Source organism: Mobula birostris, chromosome 7 (assembly GCF_030028105.1).
Source record: "Mobula birostris isolate sMobBir1 chromosome 7, sMobBir1.hap1, whole genome shotgun sequence".
Classification (NCBI taxonomy): domain Eukaryota; kingdom Metazoa; phylum Chordata; class Chondrichthyes; order Myliobatiformes; family Myliobatidae; genus Mobula; species Mobula birostris.
Window position 1 is genome coordinate 102,436,039 of NC_092376.1, and position 12,925 is coordinate 102,448,963.

General features: G+C 40.8%; 1 protein-coding gene across 4 annotated transcripts in view; it reads left to right on the top strand.

Moving 5' to 3' along the window:
- ebf1a (EBF transcription factor 1a) overlaps window positions 1-12,925 on the top strand; it is a 476,793-nt gene that overhangs the window by 440,689 nt on the left and 23,179 nt on the right. For all 4 annotated transcript variants that reach the window (XM_072263544.1, XM_072263543.1, XM_072263545.1 and 1 more), the window contains 3 exons: window positions 390-455; window positions 1,420-1,597; window positions 7,300-7,479. In XM_072263544.1, the coding sequence (XP_072119645.1) occupies window positions 390-455; window positions 1,420-1,597; window positions 7,300-7,479 (424 nt within the window). The remainder of the gene's footprint in view (window positions 1-389; window positions 456-1,419; window positions 1,598-7,299; window positions 7,480-12,925) is intronic.

Genomic DNA, 12,925 nt, shown 5'->3' on the forward strand with positions numbered 1-12,925 from the left:
GTTCCGAAGTCGATCCTTGTGCTAAGTTAACTAATCTTAGCAGTGCTCCTGTAAGCGATAAACAGCCTTAATAGTCCTGATTGAATAGATAAAATTATCTGGTATTACAAAGTCTGACGGATCTTTCACAGCACCTTTTCATATAAGCTCATGAATGGTAGCTGTTGACAGCTTTGGCCAAAGCTGTGGGTTAAGTTAACTCAAACACTGCTGGATTGGTAAGTTGTAAGTTTGGGTCAGCCATTCACAATACAGTCAAGAAAAGCCCATCTCCTTCCCACATTTAACTACCCCATACCACTTGCTCGCATCATGTGGATTTGGTTAAAATGAATGAATGTAAGGAATCTATTGTGGATTTGAGAAAGAAATCTATTTTATTTCTACAGGAAGTTATACTGAAGAGGGCGGCAGACTTGGTGGAGGCACTATATGGCATGCCACATAATAATCAGGTAATAACTGGTTCACTCTTGGATGCTATGGAGGTGAGAGCTGATACTGAGAACTGGATGCTGGAGGGAGAATTCTGTACTCTGTATTTCACTCCCAGTCCTGTGCTGAGTTAGCTAACATTAGCATTGCTTCCTCTTCAAGCTCCAATGCTCCTGAGCTGAATAAGGAAAAAAAAATCCAACATTTCCAGCCTGATGGAGTAGGCCAAGGGAGATCTCTCTGTACTCCACTCCCAACCATTTGAGATTCATGTTGTGGAATTTCCAATTCACAGGCAACTTCCAAGCAATGACTGATTCTCTCAGCACAGTGGTTGCTTCAAGCCTGGTGGGAATTAGGCAAGGTTTGTGATGGGAAAACAAAATGTGTGAGTTCACAGGAGATGCAAGTAACTCTGAAAGAATCTGGAGCAACAAAGAACTTTTCTGGAGGAACTCAGCAGGTTAAGGAATCATTGATGCTTCAGGTCAAAACCCTGCATCAGTGGTGAAGAAAGGAAAAGCAAAGAGGAGAGGCCAGGTGGTGGGGAAGGAGTTAGTGGGTGCTTCTTGGACAGTGGAGAAGTGCATCACTGGAATTCTCATGTGGGAGGTAGGCAGGGGTGGTCCTAGGATGTGCACTACAAGTTCCAACGAGTCCCAAGTGACGAATCTGGTGAAATAATTGGTTATATGCTTTATTAGTAAGGAAGGTGGCAGTTTGTCCATATTTAGATCCTTCTGTGCCTTCCTCCCTTGTCCTGGGGAAGGTTTGGCAGGGGAAATGGGTTGCCGAAAATCACTCTGACCTCCATAAACTAGACTCAAAACACAGAGAGAAGCAGAAGTGTTTATAAGAAAGAACTACTTTTATATTTTCTCAAACCACATTATATTACTACCTTAAACATGTCTTTATCATTACAGTCAACATTTTTATTGGATTTTTAGTCATAACTTCCATTTTCTTTAAAATCCCTGCTAGGAAATCATCCTGAAGCGAGCTGCTGACATTGCAGAGGCCCTGTACAGTGTTCCCCGGAACCACAACCAACTTCCAGCTCTCAGCAACACATCTGTCCACGCAGGGATGATGGGTGTCAATTCCTTCAGTGGGCAGCTGGCTGTCAATGTGTCTGAATCTTCGCAAGCAGCCAATCAGGGTAAGGTTTAACTCATAGAACGCAATTATTCTTGGTGTTGAACAGCTTGCTATCTTGCCCTTACCTCTATCCCATCACTCTTAAATAACCATTTGTAGGTAACACATGAGCAGTTCCATGAACTAAGCCCTAAGACACATGCAGTAGAATGGTTATAGTGCATCATCACAATATACCACTCAAAGTGCGCTCTAACATAACCCTTCAATATACACATATTGTGACATAGCACCCTTCAAAGGACATTAAGGGTATCCTAACAGTATCAGTAAAATTGGTAAATTAGATTATTATTGTCACTTGTATGGAAGAACAGTGAAAGGCTTTGTTTTGCATGATGTCCATACTGACCATTTAAACACAGTGCATTGAGCCAGTACAAGGGAAGACAATAACAGAAAGCAGAATGAAGTGTCTTATTTACAGAGAAAGTGTAAGATTGCTGTGAGGTAGATTGTGAGGTCAAGAGTCCATCTTATCATATTATGGGACTGTTCAATTATCTTATAACAACAGTGGAAGGTGTCCTTGAGCCTGATGATACATGCTTTCAGGGTTTTTTAAAATTTCTGACTGATAGAACAGAGGAGAAGGGAGAATGTTTGAAATGGCTGCTTTGATTATGTTGGCTCTTTTAATGTTGCAGCTCTATAAAGCTCTGGTTTAATCACACTTGGAATGGTTGTCTCACTATAGGAAGGATGTGTAAGCTTTAGAGAGTGTGCAGAGGAGTTTTACCAGGATTCTGCCTGGATTAGAGTGAAGGAGGATGAGAGGTGACTTGACAGAGACCTACAAGATGATAAGAGGAATAGATTGAGTGGAGAGCCAGAGATTATTTCCCCAGGGAGGAAATGTCTAAGACAAATGGGCATAATTTAGAGATGTTTTGAGGAAAGTTTAGGGGGAGATGTCAGAAGTAGGTTTCTTTCACAAAGAGTACCAGTTGCATGGAACACATGGCCAGGGGTGGTGGTAGAGGCAGATGCATTAGGGACATTTAAGAGTCTCTTAAATAGGTACCTAAATGAGTGAAAAATAGAGGACTGTATGGGAGGGAAGGGTTATATTGAGCTTAGAGTAGGTGAAAAAATTGTGGCCACAGGGCCTACACTGTACTGTATTGTTCTATGTTCTGTGTTTACTGAGGCAACGAGCAATATGGACAGAGCCTGGAGAATGGTTTCTATGATGGTCTGAGCTGTGTACAAAACTTTTGGCAGTGTCTTGTAGTTTTGGACAGAGTAGTTGCCATACCAAGTGGTATTGCATAAGATGCTCTCTACAGTACATCATTAAAAATTGGTGAAGGTCAATGTTAAGATTCTTTAGCCTTTGAAGAAGTAGAGGCATGGTGCACTTTCCTGGCCGTGGTTAAATATTAAAAGTTAGCTTTGTTTGTCACGTGTACATCGAAACTTCGAAGCATTCAATGAAGTGTACGTTTTTGTGTCAATGACCAAATAATCTGAGGATTGTGCTGGGGGCAGCCTGTAAGTGATTCCACACTTCTGGGCCCAACATAGCATGCCTGCAACTCACTAAATCTAACCATACATCTTTGGAACCTTGGAAGAAATTGGAGCAAACCAAAGGAAGCCCAGATGGTGATGGGCAGAATGTACAAACTTCATACAGACAGTGGCAAGAATCAAACCCAATCAGTGATCACTGTCACTGTAAAGCCACTATGCTATGTGGTGTCCTTGTGAGATGTCTATGAGATTGGACCAGGACAGGCTATCAGTGATTTTGGTGATACCCACACCTCAAGTATTGCAGTGCTTCACAAACTCAGCTCACTGCCACCTTCTCAAAGGAAGCCAGGAATGGGCAATTAAATGGCTGGCTTAGCCTACGAAGCCCACATCCTTTGAGAGAATGTATCACTAAAATGATCTATTTCACAAGGTGATTGCAGTATAGTATCCGCATACATATGAACAGCAGACATTGTTTATAATACAGGATTCCTCAATCTGTGAAAGTGACGTATTCATGAAAAATCTTTTGTGAATTAGAATTTCAGAAATGGAAAACACTGTGCAAAAGGCATCCACTGACATTTGTTTCAACAAAATGTGTGTTGGACTGAAAATTCATTCATTTATCATGCCTAAATCAAAGAATTACTGTAAATCAAGCAGAGTGCAAATTTCATTCCATAATATTACACACTTATGTATATTGACATTATATATTGTTAGTAGTTAATATTTTGTAATGCACTATGTTTTGATAAATTCTAGGTGTAGATTTCTTGCGGAAGCTGCTTTACAAGCTTGTATGAAAATATACATTAATTTTGGAAGTTCTGTTGAAGGTCTTAATCATGGTGCCAATGATCCATGTAAATAATTGTGGGTTGGTATTAAGCTTAACATCTCTTTAAATTCCTGATTATTTTCCCAACGTTTACTAGTGCTCACAATACAGTTCCCCTCCAATTTATGGGAGCCTGACCTACAGACCTATTGAATGTTTCAGAGACTGATGGATGGGTTGCTGGCTGCTGTGAGGCTGCATGCAACTTCTGCTGGATGGAAGTGAACTGACATTTTTCCACCTCACCTCTCTGAGCCCCAACTATCAGGGGCTGAGTCAAGCCAAGCAGAGCTCAGAGGCTAACTGGTGGCCAATTTTCCCTCTTTGTTCTCCTTTTAGTGCTACTTCTGTGATCCTCTCTCAGATGCTGCCATTCATTTTCTACTTTTGAATATTGCAGGTCAGGAGTGGGACCTGTTGTAACTTGAGGATGCTATGTAATGGTTGGGATTCTGGTATTCAATTTTTATGAGTTCCCTATATCCCCACCACTGTTTATGTTTCTTAAAAAAATCTCTGGATATCCATTCTCAAATATAGTTTTAAAAGCAGCATAGAAGCTAACAGCAAAGGCTTTTCATCATTCTCTGTGACAGTGAATCCCAGACCTATTTAACCCTCCAAGCAGAGATGCTGGTAAACCACTGGGTCTCAGTTCATGGCCAGCCAACATGTCCAAAGCAGGTAGAGAGCCTGAGCCCAATTTCTTTATTTTAGGTTGAAGAGGAGTGTGTGCAGACTGTGAATGAAGAACAGTGGATAAACAGTGCTAATGATTGCCTAGTTAAAGTTGAAGTGCACCTCTGTGAGATGACCTCCTTCTTCTACTGTGTTCTCAATAGGGGATTAGAGTTCAAGCATGCGAACATATCTCAAAGAGAAATTGATACAACAACCCAGAACGCCTATGTGTTAAGAAACAGAAAATGCTGGAAAAACTCAGTTTGTCAGGCAGTATCTTTGGAAAGAGAAAAAATAGAATTCTGGGGGCTGGTTCACCTCTCATCATTTGATCAATAAATCTGACACCTACCCGAATAATTTCTTCGTCTATTTATTCTAAAAACAGTCAAGACGAGAGCAGCATTACAGCTTAGCTCAACCTATGGCTTTAGCCCTGTTGCAATTAGGAAAATCCTTGCAGGACAATGTGTGATGACTTTATTCCCTCACCAAGGCTTTGTAGCTGCTCATTATTTTGGTAGTGTCCATGCTTATGGTTCCTTAACAAATCAAGAATGGAATGATTAGTTATTCAAAAGCATTGGTTTTGGTTTGATAAGAAATTAATGTAGGAAAGGATGTTGCATGGATTGGAGGACTTCAGTTATGGAAAGAGATTATTGAGGCTGGGCTTACTTTCCCTGCAGTGAAGGTACTGAAAGGGGTGATCATATAGAAAAATACAAAATTATAATGGGCATAGATAGCCAGAAGATAATCAGGATGATTTTTTCCCCATGCTTGAGGTATCAAAAACAAAAAGACTCAAGTTTAAGGTGAGTGGAAGGAGTTCAACAGGGATCTGAGGTGAAGGTTTTTCTTACACAGAATGAGGCCGGAAACATCGACTGTTTACTCTTTTCCATAGAGACTGTCTGACCAGCTGAGTTCCTCCAGCATTTTGTGTGTACTGTTTGGTTTTCCAGCATCTGCAGATTTTCTCGTGTCTGTGATTACACAGAGTGCGGTTGATATTTGGAACATGATGTCAGATGAGGTAGTGGTCAGATATGTACACTGTTTAAGTGGCATTCAGACAGGAATGTGAATAGATAAGGCATAGAAGGATGCAGACCACTTATGAACAAATAAGATTAGTGTAGATGGAGGAAAGGTCAGCACTGAGCATTGTGGGCTGAAGGGCCTATTTCTGTGCTGTATAATTCAATGAAAAATACAAATTATTTTCCAGTGTAAAATTCATTCAGAATTAAATATTTGTTTTAGACAATATTATTGTAATTTTCTCCCATTGTCATCAAACCAGAGTTATAACTGGATTGTAGAAAATTGTGAGATCAACACAGAGAACAAATTCTAAGGCAGATTTCAGGATGCTTGTGAAATGTTGATATGGAAGATTGGGAAATAATCAAGATTCACTGAAAACCAAAGGGGAGATTGATCAGTACCTAACATGGTATATTAAGCGATACTTCACACGTCTGCTGTAGCTAAGCACTGAGAAATTACTCCCTTCTTGCTACTGAAGTATTGCCATCACTCTGTAATTACCCAATGTGACTACACTGTGGTTTATTTTAACTGCTCTTCCCCCTACCTCTTCCACTCTTGACATTTTCCTTGATGTAAATGAACAAGTGATGGATTTCAAGCACAAAGCACAGACTGAAGGTGGAAAATCGTCCTTGCAGCTAAATCCCCAGGAAGCACACCTTTGCTGCCCTTCCCCCAGACTCTTTCATGGCTTGTACCTCTGTTAACTCTGTAAGGTTACATTCTTCCTATTTTCCTTTTATAAACAGAGCTGATTTTGGAATTGGAACATAAATGTAATTTTTTAATCTCCCAGTTTATTGCACATTGTTTATTTAATACAATTCTTTGCGTAGTTCTCCCACTCCTGATGAAGGGAATGAGCCTGAGAGGAACTGTACTTTTTACACAGTTGTTTACAACTTTATTTCTTCTATACAGATGTTGACTTTTACAGAGAAGGGAGAACACAGGCAAACTGCTACCCTCCAATACCCTCTCACAGTGGCCTTATTTATTGATACAGCACAGAGTGGGCCCTTTTCATCCACCCAGCAAACCCTTGATTTAATCGTAGCCTAATCAAGCGACAATATACAATGAGCAGTTAACCTGCATATTAGCATTATAGGAGGAAACCCATGTGGTCACAGGGAGAACGTACAAACTCTTCACAGGCAATGGTGGGAATTGAACCCTGGTCGCCTGTACTGTTAAGCATTGCGCTAACTTTGTGCAAGACTATTGATTAGGAGCGAGCTGCAGTGGTTTAGGAACTTTGATAATCATCCCTTTCAATTCAGTGTGAGCTATGGCGTACCTGTCTTCAAACTTCCTCTTTGCAAGGGTATGAGAAATAAGAGCAGGAGCTCTTCATCAGCAGAGTTGCCCTCATTAACCCACACAGCTACCTCATCAAAAAACTCAGCAAAGTTAATTGAGCACAATTTTATTTTAACAAACATTAACAGATGTGATATATCAAGCATTGGCCAGTTAATTTATCAATTCATTTGCGTTTCAGCTGTTAGGTCTTTGAAGTGAGCTCCTGGGATCGGCAACGGGAATGTGGAGATTTAGGTCACGGGCCATTGCAGGCACAAGAGAAAGAGTGACTATGAGTAAATGTGTTCAAAATTGTCCTTCATTCAAAATAGGTTTTACTCGCAACACAAGCAGCGTGTCTCCTCATGGATATGTGCCGAGTTCCACTCCACAGCAGACAAACTACAATTCTGTGACAACGAGTATGAATGGATATGGCAATGCAGGGATGTCCAACCTAGGAAGTTCTCCTGGTTTTCTCAATGGGTCTGCTGCCAATTCGCCATATGCCAGTAAGTAAAAAAAATGCATTAGACCTTCTGCTTATTAATAGTCTCATGCTGGTACACTATCATATCTCACTAATTCTTTAGGAATATTGACATTAGAAGCTATTGAATGCAACTCACATGCTTCACGTCTTTGTTCAGTTCTTAAACAGTATTCCATTTGATCTGAGACAATTTAATATATTATTGTTCTCAACTGTTAAAGCAAAGTTATTCTTATATTTTGAGAATTATGATTTACCATATAGTTAGATCTAAGCTTCATTCACAGTTAAGATGGTGATAGAGTAAATATTTGTACTGTTGAGAAAGGTCAAATGGTCTTCAGAATGAGCCAAGTTCTCAGTGTAAGATTACCCATTGGAACGCCCTTTGGTGTTGAGCCTGTCACATTCTAGACATCATGCTTTGTTACAGAGAAAGGAAGACAGACATTTCCTGGTGTATTTATCTAACTCCAGGGAGGAGGCAATTAAGCTTTAATTGATTTCAGGACCGAACTAACATTCACACTTCATTGGAAGTTACATTCAGATTATTCTCAAAATAATCATATGCCAGGGAAATCTCTGGGATGTTCCTTAGGGAGTTCCCTCAATTGGACAGTATAACTTTGTCAGATGATTGGCAGGAAACTCTAGGAAACTCCCAATAAATATAAATGCACATAAGAGAGAATTTACAACAAAGCAGACAATGTTCCACAAAAGAGAATAAAATTACCTGTATTAAATCTAAAAAAAAATTATGAACATATTTTAGAAGAAAATCTTGATTCTTATATAATTATGGAGTTGGGTGCAAATTTTTAGACTTCTACCCAGATGCTTGTCAAACAAAATGGCTTTCTCTTTTCAACTCTGAACATCTTCAATTTAGGTAGGTTTTGTTAGATCTAAAAGTAGATTTGTGGAGTGTAGTTCAGCAGGGCATGTAAATTAAGAAGGGAATAGCAGTATATTTGTATATTCTAGCAAGACTGATAATTAAATTTTCAAAGTTAAGAACAATTTTCTGAAGAGTTTTGAAAAGAATTAAATATACGACTCAGAAATCCACCATTCTTTAATGACTTACCAAGTGTAATTAAGACTTTGGTTTTAATTTCTCACAGGAATTTCCACCTCACCATCTTTACTGTCTCAGATGGTAACAGCCTGATGTGGAATAAGCTGTTTAGACAAAGGAAGTCACTAATGTGATCGCTGGTTCAATTGTATAATCCCTAGCGAGTGAAATCTGAGCAGCAGGAACACGGTTGTTCCTGGGGTAATGTTGTGTTATGACCCCGAGGGATTTCCCAGGGCGATTTTGTTAAGTAATGTTAGAGGCTATGCCAATAGACATGCCAAGGAATCATCCGCTCCTAATACATTCCTTTAAGAACTTCTGGTAAGATGGTGATGCAACTCAGACGCCACAGCCCCTCCAGGGCCAACCAGAGGTGTTACTGCCTTTTTAAAAATTCTTTTCTTTACGATCACAAGACACTGCTGGACATTAAGAACTCCAAATACTGCAGGCCCACCTCATCAGCGAGTTGGTAGTTGGCGGAGGTGCTGGTCATGGTGCGGACCACGTTGTGGCCTGCTTCAGAGAGGTGTTGGAGTCAGTGTTTGAAGGCAGTGTACAGTCAACAGCGAGTAATTGTCTTAGACGTTTTTCTTGTGATCGCAGGATTCTGTTGGGCATTGATAATGTTGAATGCTGCAAATTTGGTTCCCTAGTTTATTAGTGGGACCGACGGCAAGAGGCTAGACCTCATGCCGTGGTGTTGTCTGTTTACAGCTGCCCAGGAGAAAGGCAGCAGAGTCCGTGTCTTCACTCTGTGGAAGATAAGGTGGATTGTGTTCAATTGTGGGCTTGCTCTTGCTGACATATTAATGGACTCAGGGACTTAGGCTATATTATAGTCTTTTGCGTGATTGTATGTTTACTTTTATTGTATATGCATTATATGTGCCTTGTGCTAGATATGACTATTGTTATTGTGTTTTGCTCCTTGACCCCAGAGGAACAGTATTTTGTTTGGCTGTCTTCATGGGTATAGCTGTATCCTGCATGGTTGAATGACAATTAAACTTGTTATGCTGCTCAGAGATTTGGGTTTGGTAAGAAGTAATGTAAAGCTAACTGTTACACATGGGATTTCTGATGGAAAACATCATAGAGTCATGGAACAATTCAGAACAGAAACAGGCCCTTTGGCCCGTCTTGGCTCTGCTGAACCATTAATCTGTACGGTTCCATTGACCTGCACCTGGACCATAGCACCCCCCCCCCCCCCAACCCTCCGTACCCATCTTATCCATGTACCTACTGAAATTTCTCTTAAATGTTAAAATCGACCCTGCATCCACGACGTGCTGGCAGCTCATTCCAGATTCTCACCACACCTGAGTGAAGAAGTTACCCCTCATGTTCCCCATAAACATTGAACCTTTCACCCTTAACCCATGACCTCTAGTTGTAGTCTCACCCAACCTTAGCGGAAAAGATCATTGAGATAGATGACAAACAACAACAGACCCGGCACCAATCCTCAGCTGGTCAGACCTCAGACAAAGTTAGGAATCAAAAGGTTGAGCATGGTGTGACTAGTGTCCTGAACTGCTTATATTTCAGTGCAAAAAATATCATAGGTAAGGTGGATGATAGTGCTGAAAATGAGGTAGCTGGTTTACATACAGAGGTAATGTGTATTGAGGAGACGCTGTTGACAGGTCAAAATTGCAGTCAATAGGATGTTGCAATGTAAAAGGCGGACAAAATCAAAAAGAGTGAATACAGGACTGAAGGTGTAATATTTGAATGCATGCACTATATGGAAAGTGCATGAACTTTAGCATAGTTGCAGATTGGCAGGTATGTTGTAGGCATCACTGAATCATGGCTGAAAGAAGATTACAGCTGGGAGCTTTATGTCTAAGGTTGTATCGAAAGGACAGGCAGGAAGGTAGAGGGGGCCAAGATGCTCTGTTGGTAAAAAATGATCAAATCATTAGAAAGAGGTGACATAAGGTCAGAAGGAGTTGAATTATTGTGGATAGAGCTAAGGAACTGCAAGGGCAAAAAGACCCTGATGGGAGTTGCATACAGACCCCCAAACAGTAGTAAGGATGTGGTCTACAAATTACAATGGGAGATAGAAAATGCATGCCAAAAGGGGCAATGTTACTATACTCATGGGGGATTTCAATATGCAGGTATATAGGGAAAATCAGGTTGGTGCTGGGTTCCAGGAAACGGAATTTCTAAAGTGCCTATGAGATGGCTTTTTTGAGCAGCTTGCGGGTGAGCCCACTAGAGGAACAGCTATTCTGGGATTGTGTGTTGTGCAATGAACTGGAATTGATTAGAGAGCTTAAGGTAAGAGAGACCTTAGGGGACAGTGATCATAATGTCATTGAATTCACCCTGATATTTGAGAGGGAGAAGCTGAAGTCAGATGTATCAGTATTACAGTGGAGTAAAGGGGCATGAAAGAGGAGCTGGTTAGAATTGATTGGAAAAGTACATTGGCAGGGACAATGGAGGAGCAGCAATGGATGGAATTTCTGGAAGCAATTTGGAAGTCACAGGATATATAATCCCAAAGAGGAAGAAGTATTCTAAAGAAAAGATGACATAACCGTGGCTAACAAGAGAAATCAAAGCCAACATAAAAGTCAAAGAGAGGGCATATAGTGGAGCAAAGATTAGTGGGAAGTTAGAGGATTGGGAAGCTTTTAAAATCCAACAGAAGGCAACTAAAAAAGTCATTTATAAGGTAAAGATGGATACGAAAGTAAGCTAGCCAATAATATTAAAGAGGATACCAAAGGTTTCTACAGATACATAAAGTATAAAAGAGAGGCGAGTGTGGATATCAGACCACTGGAAAATGATGCTGGAGAGGTAATAATGAGGGAGAAGGAAAGGAAAAGATAGTATTTTGCAGCAGTCTTCACTGTGGACAACACTAGCGGTATGGTGGAAGTTCCATGTGTCAGTGGTCTTGAAATTTGTGAACTTACCATTACTAGAGAGAAGCTTCCTGGGAAACTGAAAGGTCTGTAGGTAGATAAGTCACCTGGACCAGAAGGTGTACACACCAGGGTTCTGAAAGGGTGGGGGGGGGGCGGGGCTGAAGCTTTCTGGAGGCATTAGTAATGATCTTTCAAGAATCGCTAGACTCTGGACTGGTTCTGGAAGACTGGAAAATTGTAAATGTGACTCCACTCTTCAAGCAGGGAGAGTGGCAGAAGAATGGAAACTATAGGCCAGTAGTTAGGAAGATGCTGGAGTCGATTATTAAGAATGAGGTCTCAGGATGCTTGGAGGCACATGATAAAATAGGCCGTAGTCAGCATGGTTTCCTCAAGGGACAAATCTGTTGGAATTCTTAGAAGAAATAACAAGCAGGATAGACAGAGGAGAATTGGTTGATGTTGTGTACTTGGATTTTCAGAAGGCCTTTGACAAGGTGCCACACATGACGCTGCTTAACAAGCTGTGAACCCATGTTATTACAGGAAAAATTCTAGCATGGACGAAGCAGTGGTTGATTAGCTGGAGGCAAACAGTGTGAATAAAAGGAGCATTTATTCACACTGCCAGTGACTAGTGGTATTCCTCAGGGGTCTCTGCTGGGACCGATTCTTTTTACGTTATATGTAATATGATTATATGATTTGGATGATGGAATTGATGGCTTTGTTGCAAAGTTTGCAGACAATACGAAGATAGGTGGAGGGGCAGGTAGTTTTGAGGAAGTAGAGAGGCTTCAGAAGGACTTAGACAGATTAGGAGGGTGGGCAAAGAAATGGCAGATGGAATGTAGTGTCGGGAAGTATATGGTCATGTACTTTGGTAGAAGATATGAAAGGATTGACTATTTTCTAAATGGAGAGAAAATACAAAAAACTGAGGCACAAAGGGACTTGAGAGTCCTTGTGCAGGATTTCCTGATGGTTAATTTGCAGATTGAGACTGTGGTGAGGAAGGCAAATGCAACGTTAGCATTCATTTCAAGAGGACTAGAATATAAAAGCAAGGATGTAACGTTGAGACTTTATAAAGCACTGGTGAGACCTCACTAGGAGTATTGCGAGCAGTTTTGGGCCCGTTATCTTAGAAAGGATATGCTGAAACTGGAGAGGGTTCAAAGGACGGTCACGATCCTAGGATTGAATGGCTTGTCATATGAAGAGCGTTTGATGGCTATGGGCGTATATTCACTAGAGTTCAGAAGAACGAAGGGTGAAGTAATTGGAACCAATCAAATGGTGAAAGGCCTTGATAGAGTGGATGTGGAGAGGATGTTTCCTATGGTGGGAGAGTCTAAGTCCAGAAGATACAACCTCAAAATAGAGGAGTGTCCTTTTAGAATGGAGATGAGGAGGAATTTCTTCAGCCAGAGAGTAGTGTATCTGTGGAATCCTTTGCCACAGGTGGGTGTAGAGGCCAA